The 26,083-nt window shown below is 44.2% G+C and overlaps 1 protein-coding gene across 2 annotated transcripts in view; it reads right to left on the reverse strand.

Annotated features, from left to right (window-relative positions):
• Positions 1-26,083, reverse strand: part of prex2 (phosphatidylinositol-3,4,5-trisphosphate-dependent Rac exchange factor 2) — an 825,781-nt gene that overhangs the window by 348,146 nt on the left and 451,552 nt on the right. For both annotated transcript variants that reach the window (XM_072467618.1, XM_072467617.1), the window contains exons 22-24: positions 6,782-6,966; positions 2,929-3,090; positions 1,081-1,303 (exon numbers count right to left, since the gene is read on the reverse strand). In XM_072467618.1, coding sequence (XP_072323719.1) covers positions 1,081-1,303; positions 2,929-3,090; positions 6,782-6,966 — 570 coding nt within the window. The remainder of the gene's footprint in view (positions 1-1,080; positions 1,304-2,928; positions 3,091-6,781; positions 6,967-26,083) is intronic.

Genomic DNA, 26,083 nt, shown 5'->3' on the forward strand with positions numbered 1-26,083 from the left:
TAATACTGTCCTTGACTAACAATGCCACCCCTCCCCCTCTTTTACCACTTTCCCTGAGCTTACTGAAATATCTAAACCCCGGCACCTGCAACAACCATTCGTGTCCCTGCTCTATCCATGTCTCCGAAATGGCCACAACATCGAAGTCCCAGGTACCAACCCATGCCGCAAGTTCACCCACCTTATTCCGGATGCTCCTGGCATTGAAGTAGACACACTTTAAACCACTTTCCTGCCTGCCGGTACACTCCTGCAACTTTGAAACCTTACTCATGACCTCACTACTCTCAACCTCCTGTATACTGGAGCTACAATTCAGGTTCCCAATCCCCTTGTGACCTAGTTTAAACTCTCCCGAAGAGCATTAGCAAATTTCCCCCCCAGGATATTGGTACCCCTCTGGTCCAAGTGTAGACCATCCCGTTTGTAGAGGTCCCACCTACCCCAGGATGAGCCCCAATTATCCAGGAACCTGAAACCCTCCCTCCTGCACCATCCCTGTAGGCACGTGTTCAACTGCTCTCTCTCCCTATTCCTCATCTCGCTATCACGTGGCACGGATAACAACCCAGAGATAATAACTCTGTTTGTCCTAGATCTAAGTTTCCACCCTAGCTCTCTGAATTCCTGCCTTACATCCCTATCCCCTTTCCTACCTATGTCGTTGGTACCTATGTGGACCATGACTTGGGGCTGCTCCCCTCCCCCTTAAGGATCCCGAAAACACGATCCGATGGGAAGACAGAAACTGCAGATAACATACTGGGCTGGATTCTCCAATGGCGGGATCCTCCGTTTTGATGGCAGCGCACTCATGCCCGTGGATTTCTTGATAGCGTAGGGTTGCCCACAATGGGAAACGCCATTGACCGGCTGCCGGGACGGAAGACCCACTGCCGGTCGGGCCGTGCCGCACCGGAAAACGGGTGCGGATGGATGGAAAATCTCGCCATTGGACTTTTAAGATTGGGTAACAAATAATTACGCAACTTGCACATCTGCCGGGTTTGGATTCTCTAGCCCAAACATGCATTATATATTTTTAGCAAAGTCGATAAGAGATGAGAACAGCGGTCTTACCCTGGTCTAAGCTTTTCTGATCCATATCATTGCTTGACTGTTTCCGACTGTCCAATTGTACACCAAATGCACTACCCAGTGATGCAACATTTTTAGGATATGACACTTCCATCACATTTATATGGCAATTGGTGGGACAGAAATCACTGCTGTGCAAGGGTGAAATCTTCGACTTGGCTTGCTTGAAAGTCGGCCAGGCTCTGTTTTTCAGAACCCGTGAAAACTAAATCAAAAATATTGAAAAAGTCGCAAATTATACTTACTGATGTTACAATTATCAACTATATTGTTATTAATCCCATCACTTTTAACAAAAATAACATGATGGAATACATGAAAACTGCATCAAAGACTCCCGGTGGCTCTGTAGCTTATTGTGCCATATACTATGACACGGAAGTATACAGACAAGAAAGGCTCCAAGATTATCAAATGAAATAGCAGTGAGATGAGAGAATTCAGTGTCCTCGAAGAGATGAAAAAGATGAAAAATATCTGAGGAAAATTGTTAATTTGCAAAAGTTATATCAATTCAAAGATTTAAATTAAGGAAGTTATGTTAAATTTAGAAAGAACTCTAGTTTGGCCTTAGTTGGGAGTACTGCATTCAATCTTGCGCACCACACTTCAGGAAAGGAGAGAGTGAAGAAAAAATTCAGGAAAATGGTCTCGGGAATGAGGAACTTCAGTTGTGTGGAAAGATTAGAGAAGTTGGAACTCCTTTCCTTGGTTAAGAGAAGGTTGGGAGGAAATTTGATAGAACTATTTAAAATCATGGTGGGTCAGAGGATCAAGATTACAATCAGTTTGGGTGAGATAAGAAATAGAAAAGGAAATAATTCAAAATTGTGAATAGTTTCCAGGCCACCTAGCAGTAGCTACACAGGACAGAATACATCAGGAAATAATTGGGGTTTTCAAGAAAGGTACTGCAATAATTCTGTGTGACTTTAATCTTCACATTGATTGGACAAATCTAATTGCTAACGGTAGCCGGGAGAATGAATTTGCAGAGTGAATTCTGGATAGTTTATTCGAACAGTACATTCTGGAACCTACCTATCAGGAACCAACGATTAGCTGATTGAATCAAACAGCATATTCCTTTGTCATGGGCAGAGTAAGACTGTACTCAACTAGTCCACGCTTGCATAACCCAAAACAAAATGTCTAGCCTTTGATGTGATTTCATAATGGGGCAGCTCTTGTCGAACAATCCTGAATGTGCTAGTAGCTATGCTAATAACTTGTTTAAGATATTCCGTCAAGCTTTAATGTGGCTCATTTTTGCTTACCAGAAGCAACAAAATTTCATATGCAGTGACCTAGCCTCTTTAAACAAAAGGAATGTGTTCAAGCCTGACATCTTTTGAAATTACCCCAGAGCTTGGGGAGCCAAAGGTTCCCTGTTCCCTGTTGCTTTCTTCATGGCATCAACATGGTAAATCAGGGTTGATCTGGCAACCAATCAGCACCCTTTTCTCCCATTGTTCAAATTGTGATCATTTGAAATTTGGAATTCTTGCACTTGTCTTGATGAGTGCAAGACAAAATGCTTCAGCAACATGTCTCTCTTTTTCTCATTATTCAAGTGCTGTGCTACTAAGTGAAAGCTATGACTATTTTACCTGCATTATGATTCACATCATCAGGAAGCTTCTCCATGTTTACCAAACTAATTTTGTCACAATTCAATTGAGTTCTTGGAATCACAAGGGATTAGTAGATTAAAGCACAGATATAATCAGCATTAAATTGTGCTTTAATCAAATCCTTCATGTGATATCTGCAGCTGTGCAGATGAAAATTACATTCTCTCAAATTTCAGCAGCTCAAAGATCTTCTTACCTTTTTGTAGTTTGTGATCCTTCGGTTAATGTACTCAAGCTTTTCATGAAGCATAATGCTGAATTTTGAGTACAGTTCAGTGGGCATCCCTTCACCCAAGCAGCTTAGTCTGCTGCAATGCTCCACAAATTGCTCATCATTCTTAGCCAAACATTCAAGGATCTGTGAAAAAAATGTTGTGTAATAAATTGTAGTTTGACGCTCACTCCAACTATCCATTTACTTCTAAGGTGAAAAGGAGTTGGGATCAAAGGTAGTTAAATGGCATTTCTACCCATATACAAAACTAAAGGGCAGGATTCTCTGTCAGCTGATGCTGGAATAACGAAACACGATTGGGCGGAGAATCGGTTTTGACGCCAAAATTGTGACTGGGGCCAGGTTCACGCCAAATCGCAATTCTCCGGTGCCTCGACAGCGGCGTCAATGTGTTCCACTCCGCACGTACAGCAAACGACATTGGCGTATCATTAGCGGGCCTGACCTGGTATTTTTCAGGGCCTTCGCGATCCTCCGCCTCCACCAGGGGGAATTCCCAATGGCGAGGTTCACCTGTACAGGCGCCGTAGTTGATGATGGGTAGAGAGGAGGTATGGAAAGTGTCCAACATTGCCATAGTGTGCTGACAGTTGTGCAGCTGACCGGGGGTCTTCTGCCAGAGCCAGGAGGAGTAGCGGAGGGTGGCCAGGAGTTGGGCTGTGGGATCAGGGTGGACGGGCATGGAACACAATTGCTGCAGCCTGCCAGGCAGCCATGTGGCTGCGCACACCGCTGACTGTCACTGTGAACCAGCGTCACGGGTGATATGGGTGCCCCCCCCCCAGGTGACCCTCCTAGGTACCCTCTGGCCCCAGCCGACCCATCAACGCTCCAGCACAACCAGTGACATCTTGCTGCCTGGGATGAGTGTGTGGGGAATGGAGGGAAAATATGCGGCTGCAGTTTGTCAGCCTTTTGATTGTTAACCCCGACCCCAGTGAATCTGACACTGTTTTCCAATGGAATCGATTGTGTTCCTTAATGGTCGGTGAATTGGTCTCGGTGCAGTGCCAGTTTTGTTGTCACAGAACTCCACAAATCCTGCCCTGGTGTCAATGCTTAGTCTCAGAAACAGAGAATCCGGCCGAATATGTTTCACATTGCCATGTGAAAGAGGAAAGACGCAGCCATGTTTAAGGTCAGATTATAGGCTTCACTACAAATCCACGATTATCACAGACAAACAACAGTTTGGTTTGAGGTGGTTTGCAGCCATCTAAAAAGCAGAGAAGAGGAGATACAGGCAGTGAAAATGCTGAAACTATTGTTCACCATGTGTGATAGCTTATGGCAAAGGCTGAACTGCCTAGTGTTTGTGAGGATTTAAGGAGGTTGGTAGATTCACCTCGAGTGAGCTGGAGGGAAAGAATCTATAGCGTAACCCTGACAGTTGAAATCAGTTCTGTGATCAGGAGTTACCTGGCTGGGAAAATAATAGGAAACAAGGCATCTGGAGCCGAGAACAATTTTACACTGGTTCCTGGAGGATTAATTGTCCATTTAATGCAGGGATTTTCAAAGTGCAGATTGCGACCCGCGGGGTGGGTCATGGGCGGGTGTTGGGATAGTCGTGGAACGATCGATTGCATCGTTCCCACGGTGGTCCCGATTGTGGGACAAGTGCCCAATGGCAGCCACCAGCTTTTCAATAAGAATGGAATGAGGCTGCATCCTGTCTTCTGGCCATAAGTGGCAGCAGTGAGCAGATCACGCACCCTGCACGTACACTTGACACATAAGCGTCCAGTACGTACGTGCGTTTGGTGTAAAATCATGGAGGCGAACATCTTCCATTTTCTAGTTGCTCGCAAGCAAATCAAGAGGACTTTGAAGATGGATCATTTTGTTACAAAGAGATGGCCAGAGACACAAAAAGGCCAGGATCTCTCATCTGAATCTGGAGAGCTGCGTAGGAGAGTCCACGGTAGGACAGAGCAGTGCTAGTCTTAGCTCTCTACAGAGCTGCGGGCCTCTGGTCAACAGCCTACATTCCCTACAAGGAAAATTTTAAATCGGGAAAAAAGCAGTATAAAGATGATTTCTTGAGGTATGCTTTTGATAATTGTGCCAATGCAAATCAGGTTGCAAATCCCTCCTTTACCCAAATTTAAAGACGCAGCCCAAACTAGAAATGTCTTTTAAAACTCATAATTGCAGAACCTAATTATATCCTGTCAAGCAATTTTTCATTTCCACATGAACTTCTAACATTTCCACATTATTCCTACGTTTTTCTAAAATTTCTTCATTTGTAATTTTTTTCCAGTGATGGAATATTTCTGTAAATCTCTCTTCAGTACATCATTCCTTCTTTTTGTTATTTCTTTTTAACAGGTACAGTAATCCATATTGACCTGAACTTTGCACCCATTGGACACGTGCACGTAGCAGATCCGGAAGCAGACACAAAATACGCTTCTGGCCATGATCGAGCCTGGAACGCGATTTCACACTGATGGGCCAACTGGTCGCCAACATGAAACACATACTGAAAACGGGTCAGTACTGCCACGGAGGGTGAGGGGGATGGTGGATGGGTGCCAAGAAAATGGAGGGTGCGGGCTGATGCTTCTAATGAGTTCCCTCAGGTGGATAGTTGCTCTGGAGACACTTCAGGGAGCTGTAGACATGTACATTAAATGTGATGATGCTCCCACAGTCCAAAGATGTGCAGGTTAGGCGGATTGGCCATGCTAAATTGCTCCTTAATGTCATTAGGTTACATTAGGTTACGGGCATTAGGTGGGGGCTTGACCCTGGTTAGGGTGCTCTTTCAGAGGGTCGGTGCAGACTCAATGGGCCGAATGGCCTCCTTGAGGATTCTATGAACAGAATTCAGAAAACCTCAGTTCCCGACATCTTTTTGAATTTTATTTCATCCCAGACACTTAATACCGTCCTGGATCGAGGTTATAGCTAAATCGTCATGGCCACCTGGCTAATGGGACTGCCCGTCCACTGTAACAGTGGACAGGCCACGTACAATTGCTTTTAATTGACTCCTTAATGGACTTAATGGCTTGCTTTATAGTCGACGAGCATGTTTCTGACTCCTGCCTGCTGACTGAAATATCACACCGGTGCTTGATGATGTCAGGATGCGCGTCTGACAATCTTCTCGTGTGATTCCACGCACTTCCAGGTCCACCACATGTCCGCCCAGCCACTGTGACATGAGGCAGCATGTTGGGTTTGAACTGAGAGGTGGGCTGTGGGAGAATTGGAAGCACTTCGAGTGGAGTCCCCAATATAACATTCTGGGGGTTACCATTGATCAGAAACTGAACTGGACTAGCCATATTAATACTGTGGCTACCAGGGCAGGTCAAGGGCTCGGAATCCTACGGCGAGTAACTCACCTCCTGACCCCCCAAAGCTTGACCACCATCGACAAGGCACAAGTCAGGAGTGTAATGGAATACTCTCCACTTGCCTGGATGAGTGCAGCTCCAACAACACTCAAGAAGCTCCGCACCATCCAGGACAAAGCAGCCCACTTGATTGCTCCCCTTCCACAAACATTCAAACCTTCCACCATTGCAAAAAACGGGACTAAATGCGGCCTCGCCGGGTAGTTCCCTGCTCTGGCCTCCGATGTACCCGGATGGGCGTTAAATAGCGGGGTGTTTCTGGGAAACATCCAGCTAATCCCGCATGCTGCAGGACCCATTTGGGTAGATCACGTCCAACAAATATTCCTCGATTCTCCAATTCCTCACATGGGTTGTTCATAAGCCTATTCTTGTTTATAAAGCATTATATTTCAGGTCCACGTGTATAATCACAGAGTTCGCATTAGTCCTTTGAATCATACCTTTGCAGTTAGGTTGAAGAATCCCTTTGGTTCACTCATTTTCTCCAGAACGTGGCACTTTGTTCCAGCAGTGCTATCGTATTCATATACAACACCATATTCCAAATGAACATTATCTACTGTTAGGCTCACATTGTCCTTCTTCCCATCAATTAAGGCCATTGTATTAAACTTATCGAAGACTTCTGGGGATAAAAACATGGTGTCATCTCACAATCTGTTATTTCAAGACAAAAAAGAAAATAAAACAAATCCAGAATCTATGCCACATAAAATGTGCATATGGTGGACACTTAAAAGGAATACACTTTCTGATTTTTAGAAACTGCATTCAATTCCATTAATATTTTAATGCTAATATCATTAGCACGTCCTGACACTTTTGAAGTTAAACTACAAATGAGTGCATCAAGAAGCAGCCATCTGTTTCCATTTCTACTTCCAAAATAACTACTCTTCTTTGTAGCATTTAGTTTGAATACTGATGGCAATGATTAAAACAAGGGAAAATATCCTCCTGAACCAAGTTGTGCAGTTAAGCACAATTACAATATCCCACCCCGTACAGTATAGATAGAATTCAAATCAGGCATCATGCTCCTGTCACCAACTCATATTCTAATGAAAACCCTGACAATAATTTTCACGCACTGTATGTATATTTATGTTTACAGTGACATAAATTTCAATCATTCTTATTGATAATCAGATGCCACTTTTTCATAAAACGTATACTTATACATATTGCTTATTATTATTTAACAATACTAGTTTCTATCAATTGCAATTACTGTTTGGAGCTACATGATCCTAATATTTACCAGGGAGATGGAGAGGGTCTGTCAACATGCAGAATTCTGGAAATGACAGGAATACTAATGTCCTGCCAAATCAGACAGCAGGAACGTATTCAAACCTTTTCATCCCATTTCCATCCTGACAGCCAGCAATACTCAAGGCTGGAAGTTGGCAGGAAATCTTGTGCTGCAGGGAATCAGGAAGATTTGGGAAGTTGTGAGGGCAAGGGAATGGAGTTCAGAGCACAGCAGTGTGAAAATGAGGGAGATCAGATCATGGGGTGGAAGAGATTGCAGAGGAGAGGACCACTCCTGGGGAGCAGGGGTGGGAGGTCAGTTTGGCTGATGGCAGCGGTGAGCATAGCTGGTGTGCATCTGAAGATCATGGGGGAAGGAGATAATGGGAGGTGACAAGAACATGCAGGTGATGAGATTTCTGTACAGTGTATTGTGTGGGTGAGGAAAATTATGGAAGGACCAGGAAGACGCATTCCTGATCCATGTGGCCCACAGATGGCTGGAAAAGCATATACCTATTTGATCTGGCAGTCTGGCTCCTTTTTAGCTGTTGGGCCCTGGGGAACCCACCAAAACCATTAAACCCAAATCACTATTAAAACTTGAGGCATGCAACCTCATTAATATATTGTAATTACCAGCCAGTCACGTCAGATCAGGTGACTCATCTGTGCCCAAAGCTGCCCTGATTATGCCCGAATGGTTCTGATGAAAGGTCGTTGATTTGAAATCTTAATTCTGTTTTTCTCTCTTGTCACGACATCCTGGGCTAGTGCACAGTCAATTGCACTATTAATCCTATTAGACCCGGAGTCGCAACACAGGTGAAATAAGATTTTATTTAAAATACCCAAGGTAACTGGTTGAATCTAATATTCTGCAGTCACCAGGTTTGTAACTTTAGCACAAGTAACCTTTTATTATGTACAGTACTATAATTAAACTGACAGAAAAATGTAACTGACTCTCTAAATCCCCTTTCCCAACCCCCCTCCTAACTACTCCCACTCTCTGCGCACACACATACAACACAGAAGGGAAAGGGTTTTGTGAGAAAGAGGGACTATTAATAAAATAAAAGAACCAAGGATTTTGATGCACTGGATGACTTCCAGTCAATGTCATTCTGAAGTTCAGGTTTTTGTTCTGGTATTTCTTCCTTCTAGGCTTGGAGAAGGTTTTCTCTGGCAAGGTTGTCTCCTTTCTCTGTAAATTCAGGATTACAGCAAAGATGTGCCAGGCACTCACTGGTTTTAGAACAATAAAGCAGTTCTTCCACTTCAGCAAGCAAGAGAGAGAGAGAGAAAGAGTATGTTCCACCTCCTTCCAAGGTCTAAACAGTTCTGCCAAGTTCTCCCAGAAAGCATCACCCAGGAATAAATCACTGACTGTTGTCAGGTAGAACACTGTCCCTGTCCAACCATTGGTTCGCAGATATGCAATAGAGCTGACTTCCTCCACAACCAGTTCCTAAGATTCATTTGGTGCTGAAGAGTTGGCCTCTCCTCTCCAAACATAAAACTTGGGAGCACAATGTCCTGAAAAGCAGGCTGCTTCAACTTTGAGAGTCGTCTCCTTAAAGGCACATTCTGATTATGGGTCCACGGACCAAAAATAATAAAATAAAATAGAATAGAATAGGAACAAAGGAAATAACAGGATGGCTTCTTTACAAAGCAGACCTGCTGGGTATTTCCAGCATTTTCTCTTTTATTTCAGATATGCAGCAACCACAGTGTTTTGCTTTTGTAGGCACCTTAGTTATCCATTTTTTTTTACAATTTAAACCCCCAATTCTGTCCTGCCTGCTCTGATATGGAGGGGTGGTATGGTACTATTAAAATTTGCAATGTCACAATTCTATTTTATAATCCTGAATTTTGGAATGCTAACTATGAGTTTCATTAAAACATATGTTTTCCTTCGTTTGACCTTTGTTGTATTCAAATAAATAAAATTGGCTATGTAATTCCGTAAAGGTACATGTGATGGTGCACTTTGATATCTGTTTGGTTTCCGAAAAATGGAGTCTGCTGAAACAAAGTAAACTGAAACTATCAGTTTGGCATAGTCAGTGCACTTTATACCACTAAGGAAATGGTGTCAGCTAGCAGCAGTGAACATATCCAGCTGAATTCAAATGCACAGAATCATGTTTCACTTCCCAAAACATCCATCCATTAAACCAAAACAGAAGGTGACGCATTAGAGAAGAATTTTACTTTCACCACTTTCGCTGCAGCAAAAAAACTGTAACAGTCCTTTCTGTTTATTTCCTTTGTTCCCATTTCTTTTATTTTATTATTTTGGTCTGTGAAACCATAATTGGGTTGTGCCTTTAAGCAAAAGACTTCAAGCGAAACAACCTGTTTGCCCGACACTGTCTTCCAAGGTTTTGTATTTTGGAGAGAAGAAGCCAGACTCCGCAGCACAGAGTGGATCTTAGGAACCAGCATTTTACGGTGTTGGTTCAATTGGTTAACTGGCAACCGGTGGGTTGACCAGGAATAGTGTTCTGCTTGACAATGGTCAGTGATTGGTTCATGTGTGATAACTTTTGAGAGAACTTTGCAGAAGTGTTTAGGCCTTGGAAGTGAAAGGAATGCTCTGTATCTTGCATGGGTTTTCATCTCATTGTGTCTGGGGAAACTTTCCCTGTTTCACACAAAATTGCTGTCATCTTTACCTAAATAGTCACTGTACTCACTGAATCTCCCCAACTCACTTTACTTCATTGTATTTCACTAACTCACTGTATCTTCCCAACTCACTGTACCTCCCTACTCAATATATTTCACCGTATTACACTAAGATTAGTGTATGCCCATAACTCACTGTATCTGCCGAACTGTCGCCGAACTCACTGTTTCCCTAACTCACTGTATTTCACTAACTCACTGTATCTCCCTAACTCACTGTATTTCACAAACTCATTGTATCTCACTCACTCACTGTATCTCACAGTATTTCAATAACTCACTGTATCTCCCTCACTGACTGTCCCTCACTGTATTTCACAAACTCACTGTATCTCACTCACTCACTGTATCTCCCTAACTCACTGTACCTCACTGTATTTCACAAACTCACTATCTCACTCATTCACTGTCCCTCACTGTATTTCACTAACTCACTGTATCTCCCTAACTCACTGTCTTTCACTGTATTTCACTAACTCACTGTATCTCACTCACTCACTGTCCCTCACTGTATTTCACAAACACAATATCTCACTCACTCACTGTCCCTCACTGTATTTCATTAACTCACTGTATCTCCCTCACTCACTGTATCTCCCCAACTCACTGTACATCACTGTATTTCACTAACTCACTGTATCGCCCTCACTCACTGTCCCTCACTGTATTTCACCAACTCACTGTATCGCCCTCACTCACTATACCTCACTGTATCTCCCTCACTCACTGTACCTCACTGTATTTCACTAACTCACTGTATCTCACTCACTCACTGTCCCTCACTATATTTCACTAACTCACTGTATCTCCCTCACTCACTGTCCCTCACTGTATTTCACAAACTCACTGTATCTCCCTCACTCACTGTACCTCACTCACTGTCCCACACTGTATTTCACTTGCTCGCTGTATCTCCCTCACTGTATTTCACTAGCTCACTGTATCTCCCTCACTGTATCTCCCTCACTCACTGTAACTCCCTCACTCACTGTATATCACTGTATTTCACTCACTCGCTGTCCCTCACTGTATTTCACTAACTCACTGTATCTCACTCACTCATTGTCCCTCACTGTATTTCACTAACTCACTGTATGTCCCTCACTGTTTTTCACAAACTCACTGTATCTCACTCACTCACTGTCCCTCACTGATTTTCACTAACTCACAGTATCTCCCTCACACACTGACCCTCACTGTATCTCCCTAACTCACTGTACCTCACTGTATCTCCCTAACTCACTGTCACTCACTGTATAACACTAACTCACTGTATCTCCCTCACACACTGTCCCTCACTGATTTTCACTAACTCACTGTATCCCCCTCACTCACTGACCCTCACTGTATTTCACTAACTCACTGTATCTCACTCACTCACTATCCCTCACTGATTTTCACTAACTCACTGTATCTCCCTCACACACTGTACCTCACTGTATTTCACTAACTCACTATCTCCCTCACTCACTGTCCCTCACTGTATTGTATCTCCCTCACTCACTGTACCTCACTGTATTTCACTAACTCACTGTATCTCCCTCACTCACTGTCCCTCACTGTATTTCACTAACTCACTGTATCTCCCTAACTCACTGTCCCTCACTGTATCTCCCTCACTCACTGTACCTCACTGTATTTCACAAACTCACTGTATCTCACTCACTGTACCTCACTGTATCTCCCTCACTGTTTTTCACAAACTCACTGGATCTCACTCACTGTACCTCACTGTATCTCCCTCACTCACCGTCCCTCACTGTATTTCACTAACTCACTGTATCTCGCTCACACACTGTCCCTCACTGTATCTCCCTCACTCACTGTACCTCACTGTATCTCCCTAACTCACTGTCCCTCACTGTATTTCACTAACTCATTGTATCTCCCTCACACACTGTCCCTCACTGATTTTCACTAGCTCACTGTATCTCCCTCACTGTATTTCACTAGCTCACTGTATCTCCCTCACTGTATTTCACTAACTCACTGTATCTCCCTCACTCACTGTACCTCACTGTATTTCACTCACTCACTGTCCCTCACTGCATTTCACTAACTCACTGTATCTCACTCACTCACTGTCCCTCACTGTATTTCACTAACTCACTGTATCTCCCTCACTCACTGTCCCTCACTGTATTTCACAAACTCACTGTATCTCCCTCACTCACTGTCCCTCACTGTATTTCACTAACTCACTGTATCTCACTCACTCACTGTCCCTCACTGTATTTCACTAACTCACTGTATCTCCCTCACTCACTGTCCCTCACTGTATTTCACAAACTCACTGCGTCTCCCTCACTCACTGTCCCTCACTGATTTTCACTAACTCACTGTATCTCCCTCACACACTGTCCCTCACTGTATCTCTCTAACTCACTGTACCTCCCTAACTCACTGTCCCTCACTGTATTTCACTAACTCACTGTATCTCCCTCACACACTGTCCCTCACTGATTTTCACTAACTCAGTGTATCCCCGTCACACACTGTCCCTCACTCTATCTCCCTCACTCACTGTCCATCACTGATTTTAACTAACTCACTGTACCTCACTGTATCTCCCTAACTCACTGTACCTCACTGTATTTCACTAACTCACTGTATCTCCCTCACTAACTGTCCCTCACTGTATTTCACTAAGTCACTGTATCTCCCTCACTCACTGTCCCTCACTGTATTTCACTAACTAACTGTATCTCCCTAACTCACTGTACCTCACTGTATCTCCCTCACTCACTGTATCTCACTGTATTTCACTAACTGACTTTATCTCCCTCACTCACTGTCCCTCACTGTATTTCACTAACTCACTGCGTCTCCCTCACTCACTGTCCCTCACTGTATTTCACTAACTCACTGTGTCTCCCTCACTCACTGTCCTTCACTAACTCACTGTATCTCCCTAACTCACTGTCCCTCACTGTATCTCCCTCACTCACTATATCTCACTGTATTTCACAAACTCACTGTATCTCACTCACTGTACCTCACTGTATCTCACTCACTGTCCCTCACTGTTTTTCGCAAACTCACTATCACCCTCGCTCACTGTCCATCACTGTATTTCACTAACTCACTGTATCTCTCTAACTCACTGTCTTTCACTGTATTTCACTAACTCACTGTATCTCACTCACTCACTGTCCCTCACTGTATTTCACAAAATCAATATCTCACTCACTCACTGTCCCTCACTGTATTTCATTAACTCACTGTATCTCCCTCACTCACAGTATCTCCCTAACTCACTGTACCTCACTGTATTTCACTAACTCACTATCTCCATCACTCACTGTCCCTCACTGTATTTCACTAACTCACTGTATCTCCCTCACTCACTGTCCCTCACTGTATTTCACTAACTCACTGTATCACCCTAGCTCACTGTCCCTCACTGTATTTCACTAACTCACTGTATCGCCCTCACTCACTGTATCTCCCTCACTCACTGTCCCTCACTGTATTTCACAAACTCACTGTATCTCCCTCACTGACTGTACCTCACTGTATCTCACTCACTGTCCCACACTGTATTTCACTAACTCACTGTATCTCCCTCACTCACTGTGTCTCCCTAACTCACTGTACCTCACTGTATTTCAATAACTCACTGTATCTCACTCACTCACTGTATCTCACTCACTCACTGTCCCTCACTGTATTTCACAAACTCACTGTATCTCACTCACTCAGTGTCCCTCACTGTATTTCACTAACTCACTGTATCTCCCTCACACACTGTCCCTCACTGATTTTCACTAACTCACTGTATCTCCCTCACACACTGTCCCATCACTGTATTTCACTAACTCACTGTATCTCCCTCACACACTGTCCCTCACTGTATTTCACTAACTCACTGTATCTCCCTCACTCACTATCCCTCACTGTATTTCACAAACTCACTGTATCTCCCTCACTCACTGTACCTCACTGTATCTCACTAACTCACTATCGCCCTCACTCACTGTCCCTCACTGTATTTCACTAACTCACTGCATCTCCCTAACTCACTGTCCATCACTGTATTTCACTAACTCACTGTATCTCCCTAACTCACTGTACCTCACTGTATCTCCCTCACTCACTGTACCTCACTGTCTCTCCCTAACTCACTGTACCTCACTGTATTTCACGAACTCACTATCTCCCTCACTCACTGTCCCTCACTGTATTTCACTAACTCACTGTATCTCCCTCACTCACTGTCCCTCGCTGTACACTGTATTTCACAAACTCACTGTCTCTCCCTCACTCACTGTACCTCACTGTATCTCACTCACTGTCCCACATTGTATTTCACTAACTCACTGTATCTCCCTCACTCACTGTCCCTCACTGTATTTCACGAACTCACTGTATCTCCCTAACTCACAGTACCTCACTGTATTTCACTAACTCACTGTATCTCACTCACTCACTGTCCCTCACTGTATTTCACTAACTCACTGTATCTCACTCACTCACTGTCCCTCACTGTATTTCACAAACTCAATATCTCACTCACTCACTGTCCCTCACTGTATTTCATTCACTCACTGTATCTCCCTCACTCGCTGTATCTCCCTAACTCACTGTACCTCACTGTATTTCACTAACTCACTATCTCCCTCACTCACTGTCCCTCACTGTATTTCACTAACTCACTGTATCTCCCTCACTCACTGTCCCTCACTGTATTTCACTAACTCACTGTATCTCCCTAGCTCACAGTATTTCACTAACTCACTGTATCGCCCTCACTCACTGTATCTCCCTAACTCACAGTACCTCACTGTATTTCACTAACTCACTGTATCTCACTCACTCACTGTCCCTCACTGTATTTCACTAACTCACTGTATCTCCCTAACTGACTGTCCCTCACTGTATCTCCCTCACCCACTGTACCTCACTGTATTTCACAAACTCACTGTATCTCACTCACTGTACCTCACTGTATCTCCCTCACTGTTTTTCACAAACTCACTGCATCACACTCACTGTACCTCACTGTATCTCCCTCACTCACTGTCCCTCACTGTATTTCACTGACTCACTGTATCTCGCTCACACACTGTCCCTCACTGATTTTCACTAACTCACTGTATCTCCCTCACACACTGTCCCTCACTGTATCTCCCTAACTCACTGTCCCTCACTGTATTTCACTAACTCACTGTATCTCCCTCACACACTGTCCCTCACTGATTTTCACTAGCTCACTGTATCTCCCTCACTGTATTTCACTAGCTCACTGTATCTCCCTCACTGTATTTCACTAGCTCACTGTATCTCCCTCACTGTATTTCACTAACTCACTGTATCTCCCTCACTCACTGTCCCTCACTGTATTTCACTAACTCACTGTATCTCCCTCACTAACTGTCCCTCACTGTATTTCACTAACTCACTGTATCTCCCTCACTCACTGTCCCTCACTGTATTTCACTAACTCACTGTATCTCCCTAACTCACTGTACCTCACTGTATATCCCTCACTCACTGTATTTCACTAACTCACTGCATCTCCCTCACTCACTGTCCCTCACTGTATTTCACTAACTCACTGTATTTCCCTAACTCACTGTCTCTCACTGTATCTCCCTCACTCACTGTACCTCACTGTATTTCACAAACTCACTGTATCTCACTCACTGTACCTCACTGTATCTCGCTGTCCCTCACTGTTTTTCACAAACTCACTGTATCTCACTCACTGTACCTCACTGTATCTCCCTCACTCACTGTACCCCACTGCATTTCACTAACTCACTGTATCTCCCTAACTCACTGTACCTCACTGTATTTCACTAACTCGCTATCTCCCTCACTCACTGTCTCTCACTGTATTGTATCTCCCTCACTCACTGTCCCTCACTGTATTTCACTAACTCACTGTATCTCCCTCACTAACTGTCCCTCACTGTATTTCACTAACTCACTGTATCTCCCTCACTCACTGTCCCTCGCTGTATTTCACTAACTCACTGTATCTCCCTAACTCACTGTACCTCACTGTATATCCCTCACTCACTGTACCTCACTGTATTTCACTAACTCACTGCATCTCCCTCACTCACTGTCTCTCACTGTATTGTATCTCCCTCACTCACTGTCCCTCACTGTATTTCACTAACTCACTGTATCTCCCTCACTAACTGTCCCTCACTGTATTTCACTAACTCACTGTATCTCCCTACTCACTGTCCCTCACTGTATTTCACTAACTCACTGTATCTCCCTAACTCACTTTACCTCACTGTATCTCCCTAACTCACTGTACCTCACTGTATATCCCTCACTCACTGTACCTCACTGTATTTCACTAACTCACTGCGTCTCCCTAACTCACTGTCCCTCACTGTATCTCCCTCACTCACTGTACCTCACTGTATTTCACAAACTCACTGTATCTCACTCACTGTACCTCACTGTATCTCCCTCACTCACTGTCCCTCACTGTATTTCACTAACTCACTGTATCTCCCTCACTCACTGTCCCTCACTGTATTTCACTAACTCACTGTATCTCCCTAACTCACTGTCCCTCACTGTATCTCCCTCACTCACTATACCTCACTGTATTTCACAAACTCACTGTATCTCACTCAATGTACCTCACTGTATCTCACTCACTGTCCCTCACTGTTTTTCACAAACTCACTATCACCCTCGCTCACTGTCCATCACTGTATTTCACTAACTCACTGTATCTCACTCACTCACTGTATTTCACAAACTCAATATCTCACTCACTCACTGTCCCTCACTGTATTTCATTAACTCACTGTATCTCCCTCACTCACAGTATCTCCCTAACTCACGGTACCTCACTGTATTTCACTAACTCACTATCTCCATCACTCACTGTCCCTCACTGTATTTCTCTAACTCACTGTATCTCCCTAGCTCACTGTCCCTCACTGTATTTCACTAACTCACTGTATCGCCCTCACTCACTGTATCTCCCTAACTCACAGTACCTCACTGTATTTCACGAACTCACTGTATCTCACTCACTCACTGTCCCTCACTTTTTTCACTAACTCACTGTATCTCCCTCACTCACTGTCCCTCACTGTATTTCACAAACTCACTGTATCTCCCTCACTCACTGTACCTCACTGTATCTCACTCACTGTCCCACACTGTATTTCACTAACTCACTGTATCTCCCTCACTCACTGTGTCTCCCTAACTCACTGTACCTCACTGTATTTCACTAACTCACTGTATCTCACTCACTCACTGTCCCTCACTGTATTTCACTCACTCACTGTATCTCCCTCACACACTGTCCCTCACTGATTTTCACTAACTCACTGTATCTCCCTCACACACTGTCCCATCACTGTATTTCACTAACTCACTGTATCTCCCTCACACACTGTCCCTCACTGTATTTCACTAACTCACTGTATCTCCCTCACTCACTGTCCCTCAATGTATTTCACTAACTCACTGTATCTCCCTAACTCACTGTCCATCACTGTATTTCACTAACTCACTGTATCTCCCTAACTCACTGTACCTCACTGTCTCTCCCTAACTCACTGTACCTCACTGTATTTCACGAACTCACTATCTCCCTCACTCACTGTCCCTCACTGTATTTCACTAACTCGCTGTATCTCCCTCACTCACTGTCCCTCACTGTACACTGTATTTCACAAACTCACTGTCTCTCCCTCACTCACTGTACCTCACTGTATCTCACTCACTGTCCCACATTGTATTTCACTAACTCACTGTATCTCCCTCACTCACTGTCCCTCACTGTATTTCACGAACTCACTGTATCTCCCTAACTCACAGTACCTCACTGTATTTCACTAACTCACTGTATCTCACTCACTCACTGTCCCTCACTGTATTTCACTAACTCACTGTATCTCACTCACTCACTGTCCCTCACTGTATTTCACAAACTCAATATCTCACTCACTCACTGTCCCTCACTGTATTTCACTAACTCACTGTATCTCCCTAACTCACTGTCCCTCACTGTATCTCCCTCACACACTGTGCCTCACTGTTTTTCACAAACTCACTGTAACTCACTCACTGTACCTCACTGTTTCTCACTCACTGTCCATCACTGTTTATCACAAACGCACTGTATCTCACTCACTGTACCTCACTGTATCTCCCTCACTCACTGTACCTCACTGTATTTCACAAACTCACTGTATCTTCCTCACTCACTGAACCTCACTGTATCTCCCTCACTCACTGTACCTCACTGTATTTCACAAACTCACTGTATCTCACTCACTCACTGTCCCTCACTGATTTTCACTAACTCACTGTATCTCCCTCACACACTGTCCCTCACTGATTTTCACTAACTCACTGTATCCCCCTCACTCACTGACCCTCACTGTATTTCACTAACTCACTGTATCTCCCTCACTCACTGTACCTCACTGTATTTCACTAACTCACTGTATCTCCCTCACACACTGTACCTCACTGTATTTCACTGACTCACTGTATCTCCCAAACTCACTGTCCCTCACTGTAGCTCCCTCACCCACTGTACCTCACTGTATTTCACAAACTCACTGTATCTCACTCACTGTACCTCACTGTATCTCCCTCACTGTTTTTCACAAACTCACTGCATCTCACTCACTGTACCTCACTGTATCTCCCTCACTGTATTTCACTAGCTCACTGTATCTCCCTCACTGTATTTCACTAGCTCACTGTATCTCCCTCACTGTATTTCACGAACTCACTGTATCTCCCTCACTCACTGTCCCTCACTGTATTTCACTAACTCACTGTATCTCCCTCACTAACTGTCCCTCACTGTATTTCACTAACTCACTGTATCTCCCTCACTCACTGTCCCTCACTGTATTTCACTAACTCACTGTATCTCCCTAACTCACTGTACCTCACTGTATATCCCTCACTCACTGTATTTCACTAACTCACTGCATCTCCCTCACTCACTGTCCCTCACTGTATTTCACTAACTCACTGTATCTCCCTAACTCACTGTCCCTCACTGTATCTCCCTCACTCACTGTACCTCACTGTATTTCACAAACTCACTGTATCTCACTCACTGTACCTCACTGTATCTCACTGTCCCTCACTGTTTTTCACAAACTCACTGTATCTCACTCACTGTATCTCCCTCACTCACTGTACCTCACTGCATTTCACTAACTCACTGTATCTCCCTAATTCACTGTACCTCACTGTATTTCACTAACTCACTATCTCCCTCACTCACTGTCTCTCACTGTATTGTATCTCCCTCACTCACTGTCCCTCACTGTATTTCACTAACTCACTGTATCTCCCTCACTCACTGTCCCTCACTGTATTTCACTAACTCACTGTATCTCACTAACTCACTGTACCTCACTGTATATGCCTCACTCACTGTCCCTCACTGTATTTCACTAACTCACTGTATCTCACTCACTCACTGTCCCTCACTGTATTTCACTAACTCACTGTATCTCCCTCACTCACTGTCCCTCACTGTATTTCACAAACTCACTGTATCTCCCTCACTCACTGTCCCTCACTGTATTTCACTAACTCACTGTATCTCACTCACTCACTGTCCCTCACTGTATTTCACTAACTCACTGTATCTCCCTCACTCACTGTCCCTCACTGTATTTCACAAACTCACTGCGTCTCCCTCACTCACTGTCCCTCACTGATTTTCACTAACTCACTGTATCTCCCTCACACACTGTCCCTCACTGTATCTCTCTAACTCTCTGTACCTCCCTAACTCACTGTCCCTCACTGTATTTCACTAACTCACTGTATCTCCCTCACACACTGTCCCTCACTGATTTTCACTAACTCAGTGTATCCCCGTCACACACTGTCCCTCACTGTATCTCCCTCACTCACTGTCCATCACTGATTTTAACTAACTCACTGTACCTCACTGTATCTCCCTAACTCACTGTACCTCACTGTATTTCACTAACTCACTGTATCTCCCTCACTAACTGTCCCTCACTGTATTTCACTAAGTCACTGTATCTCCCTCACTCACTGTCCCTCACTGTATTTCACTAACTAACTGTATCTCCCTAACTCACTGTACCTCACTGTATCTCCCTCACTCACTGTATCTCACTGTATTTCACTAACTGACTTTATCTCCCTCACTCACTGTCCCTCACTGTATTTCACTAACTCACTGCGTCTCCCTCACTCACTGTCCCTCACTGTATTTCACTAACTCACTGTATCTCCCTCACTCACTGTCCCTCACTGTATTTCACTAACTCACTGTATCTCCCTAACTCACTGTACCTCACTGTATATCCCTCACTCACTGTATTTCACTAACTCACTGCATCTCCCTCACTCACTGCCCCTCACTGTATCTCCCTCACTCACTGTACCTCACTGTATTTCACAAACTCACTGTATCTCACTCACTGTACCTCACTGTATCCCACTGTCCCTCACTGTTTTTAACAAACTCACTGTATCTCACTCACTGTACCTCACTGTATCTCCCTCACTCACTGTACCTCACTGCATTTCACTAACTCACTGTATCTCCCTAACTCACTGTACCTCACTGTATTTCACTAACTCACTATCTCCCTCACTCACTGTCTCTCACTGTATTGTATCTCCCTCACTCACTGTCCCTCACTGTATTTCACTAACTCACTGTATCTCCCTCACTCACTGTCCCTCACTGTATTTCACTAACTCACTGTATCTCACTAACTCACTGTACCTCACTGTATATGCCTCACTCACTGTACCTCACTGTATTTCACTAACTCACTGTGTCTCCCTCACTCACTGTCCCTCACTGTATTTCACTAACTCACTGTATCTCCCTAACTCACTGTCCCTCACTGTATCTCCCTCACTCACTATATCTCACTGTATTTCACAAACTCACTGTATCTCACTCACTGTACCTCACTGTATCTCACTCACTGTCCCTCACTGTTTTTCGCAAACTCACTATCACCCTCGCTCACTGTCCATCACTGTATTTCACTAACTCACTGTATCTCTCTAACTCACTGTCTTTCACTGTATTTCACTAACTCACTGTATCTCACTCACTCACTGTCCCTCACTGTATTTCACAAAATCAATATCTCCCTCACACACTGTCCCTCACTGTATTTCACTAACTCACTGTATCTCCCTCACTCACTATCCCTCACTGTATTTCACAAACTCACTGTATCTCCCTCACTCACAGTATCTCCCTAACTCACTGTACCTCACTGTATTTCACTAACTCACTATCTCCATCACTCACTGTCCCTCACTGTATTTCACTAACTCACTGTATCTCCCTCACTCACTGTCCCTCACTGTATTTCACTAACTCACTGTATCACCCTAGCTCACTGTCCCTCACTGTATTTCACTAACTCACTGTATCGCCCTCACTCACTGTATCTCCCTCACTCACTGTCCCTCACTGTATTTCACAAACTCACTGTATCTCCCTCACTGACTGTACCTCACTGTATCTCACTCACTGTCCCACACTGTATTTCACTAACTCACTGTATCTCCCTCACTCACTGTGTCTCCCTAACTCACTGTACCTCACTGTATTTCAATAACTCACTGTATCTCACTCACTCACTGTATCTCACTCACTCACTGTCCCTCACTGTATTTCACAAACTCACTGTATCTCACTCACTCAGTGTCCCTCACTGTATTTCACTAACTCACTGTATCTCCCTCACACACTGTCCCTCACTGATTTTCACTAACTCACTGTATCTCCCTCACACACTGTCCCATCACTGTATTTCACTAACTCACTGTATCTCCCTCACACACTGTCCCTCACTGTATTTCACTAACTCACTGTATCTCCCTCACTCACTATCCCTCACTGTATTTCACAAACTCACTGTATCTCCCTCACTCACTGTACCTCACTGTATCTCACTAACTCACTATCGCCCTCACTCACTGTCCCTCACTGTATTTCACTAACTCACTGCATCTCCCTAACTCACTGTCCATCACTGTATTTCACTAACTCACTGTATCTCCCTAACTCACTGTACCTCACTGTATCTCCCTCACTCACTGTACCTCACTGTCTCTCCCTAACTCACTGTACCTCACTGTATTTCACGAACTCACTATCTCCCTCACTCACTGTCCCTCACTGTATTTCACTAACTCACTGTATCTCCCTCACTCACTGTCCCTCGCTGTACACTGTATTTCACAAACTCACTGTCTCTCCCTCACTCACTGTACCTCACTGTATCTCACTCACTGTCCCACATTGTATTTCACTAACTCACTGTATCTCCCTCACTCACTGTCCCTCACTGTATTTCACGAACTCACTGTATCTCCCTAACTCACAGTACCTCACTGTATTTCACTAACTCACTGTATCTCACTCACTCACTGTCCCTCACTGTATTTCACTAACTCACTGTATCTCACTCACTCACTGTCCCTCACTGTATTTCACAAACTCAATATCTCACTCACTCACTGTCCCTCACTGTATTTCATTCACTCACTGTATCTCCCTCACTCGCTGTATCTCCCTAACTCACTGTACCTCACTGTATTTCACTAACTCACTATCTCCCTCACTCACTGTCCCTCACTGTATTTCACTAACTCACTGTATCTCCCTCACTCACTGTCCCTCACTGTATTTCACTAACTCACTGTATCTCCCTAGCTCACAGTATTTCACTAACTCACTGTATCGCCCTCACTCACTGTATCTCCCTAACTCACAGTACCTCACTGTATTTCACTAACTCACTGTATCTCACTCACTCACTGTCCCTCACTGTATTTCACTAACTCACTGTATCTCCCTAACTGACTGTCCCTCACTGTATCTCCCTCACCCACTGTACCTCACTGTATTTCACAAACTCACTGTATCTCACTCACTGTACCTCACTGTATCTCCCTCACTGTTTTTCACAAACTACTGCATCACACTCACTGTACCTCACTGTATCTCCCTCACTCACTGTCCCTCACTGTATTTCACTGACTCACTGTATCTCGCTCACACACTGTCCCTCACTGATTTTCACTAACTCACTGTATCTCCCTCACACACTGTCCCTCACTGTATCTCCCTAACTCACTGTCCCTCACTGTATTTCACTAACTCACTATATCTCCCTCACACACTGTCCCTCACTGATTTTCACTAGCTCACTGTATCTCCCTCACTGTATTTCACTAGCTCACTGTATCTCCCTCACTGTATTTCACTAGCTCACTGTATCTCCCTCACTGTATTTCACTAACTCACTGTATCTCCCTCACTCACTGTCCCTCACTGTATTTCACTAACTCACTGTATCTCCCTCACTAACTGTCCCTCACTGTATTTCACTAACTCACTGTATCTCCCTCACTCACTGTCCCTCACTGTATTTCACTAACTCACTGTATCTCCCTAACTCACTGTACCTCACTGTATATCCCTCACTCACTGTATTTCACTAACTCACTGCATCTCCCTCACTGTATTTCACTAACTCACTGTATTTCCCTAACTCACTGTCTCTCACTGTATCTCCCTCACTCACTGTACCTCACTGTATTTCACAAACTCACTGTATCTCACTCACTGTACCTCACTGTATCTCACTGTCCCTCACTGTTTTTCACAAACTCACTGTATCTCACTCACTGTACCTCACTGTATCTCCCTCACTCACTGTACCCCACTGCATTTCACTAACTCACTGTATCTCCCTAACTCACTGTACCTCACTGTATTTCACTAACTCGCTATCTCCCTCACTCACTGTCTCTCACTGTATTGTATCTCCCTCACTCACTGTCCCTCACTGTATTTCACTAACTCACTGTATCTCCCTCACTAACTGTCCCTCACTGTATTTCACTAACTCACTGTATCTCCCTCACTCACTGTCCCTCGCTGTATTTCACTAACTCACTGTATCTCCCTAACTCACTGTACCTCACTGTATATCCCTCACTCACTGTACCTCACTGTATTTCACTAACTCACTGCGTCTCCCTCACTCACTGTCTCTCACTGTATTGTATCTCCCTCACTCACTGTCCCTCACTGTATTTCACTAACTCACTGTATCTCCCTCACTAACTGTCCCTCACTGTATTTCACTAACTCACTGTATCTCCCTACTCACTGTCCCTCACTGTATTTCACTAACTCACTGTATCTCCCTAACTCACTTTACCTCACTGTATCTCCCTAACTCACTGTACCTCACTGTATATCCCTCACTCACTGTACCTCACTGTATTTCACTAACTCACTGCGTCTCCCTAACTCACTGTCCCTCACTGTATCTCCCTCACTCACTGTACCTCACTGTATTTCACAAACTCACTGTATCTCACTCACTGTACCTCACTGTATCTCCCTCACTCACTGTCCCTCACTGTATTTCACTAACTCACTGTATCTCCCTCACTCACTGTCCCTCACTGTATTTCACTAACTCACTGTATCTCCCTAACTCACTGTCCCTCACTGTATCTCCCTCACTCACTATACCTCACTGTATTTCACAAACTCACTGTATCTCACTCAATGTACCTCACTGTATCTCACTCACTGTCCCTCACTGTTTTTCACAAACTCACTATCACCCTCGCTCACTGTCCATCACTGTATTTCACTAACTCACTGTATCTCACTCACTCACTGTATTTCACAAACTCAATATCTCACTCACTCACTGTCCCTCACTGTATTTCATTAACTCACTGTATCTCCCTCACTCACAGTATCTCCCTAACTCACGGTACCTCACTGTATTTCACTAACTCACTATCTCCATCACTCACTGTCCCTCACTGTATTTCTCTAACTCACTGTATCTCCCTAGCTCACTGTCCCTCACTGTATTTCACTAACTCACTGTATCGCCCTCACTCACTGTATCTCCCTAACTCACAGTACCTCACTGTATTTCACGAACTCACTGTATCTCACTCACTCACTGTCCCTCACTTTTTTCACTAACTCACTGTATCTCCCTCACTCACTGTCCCTCACTGTATTTCACAAACTCACTGTATCTCCCTCACTCACTGTACCTCACTGTATCTCACTCACTGTCCCACACTGTATTTCACTAACTCACTGTATCTCCCTCACTCACTGTGTCTCCCTAACTCACTGTACCTCACTGTATTTCACTAACTCACTGTATCTCACTCACTCACTGTCCCTCACTGTATTTCACTCACTCACTGTATCTCCCTCACACACTGTCCCTCACTGATTTTCACTAACTCACTGTATCTCCCTCACACACTGTCCCATCACTGTATTTCACTAACTCACTGTATCTCCCTCACACACTGTCCCTCACTGTATTTCACTAACTCACTGTATCTCCCTCACTCACTGTCCCTCAATGTATTTCACTAACTCACTGTATCTCCCTAACTCACTGTCCATCACTGTATTTCACTAACTCACTGTATCTCCCTAACTCACTGTACCTCACTGTCTCTCCCTAACTCACTGTACCTCACTGTATTTCACGAACTCACTATCTCCCTCACTCACTGTCCCTCACTGTATTTCACTAACTCACTGTATCTCCCTCACTCACTGTCCCTCACTGTACACTGTATTTCACAAACTCACTGTCTCTCCCTCACTCACTGTACCTCACTGTATCTCACTCACTGTCCCACATTGTATTTCACTAACTCACTGTATCTCCCTCACTCACTGTCCCTCACTGTATTTCACGAACTCACTGTATCTCCCTAACTCACAGTACCTCACTGTATTTCACTAACTCACT

Source organism: Scyliorhinus torazame, chromosome 11 (genome assembly GCF_047496885.1).
Source record: "Scyliorhinus torazame isolate Kashiwa2021f chromosome 11, sScyTor2.1, whole genome shotgun sequence".
In the NCBI taxonomy this organism is placed as follows: Eukaryota; Metazoa; Chordata; class Chondrichthyes; order Carcharhiniformes; family Scyliorhinidae; genus Scyliorhinus; species Scyliorhinus torazame.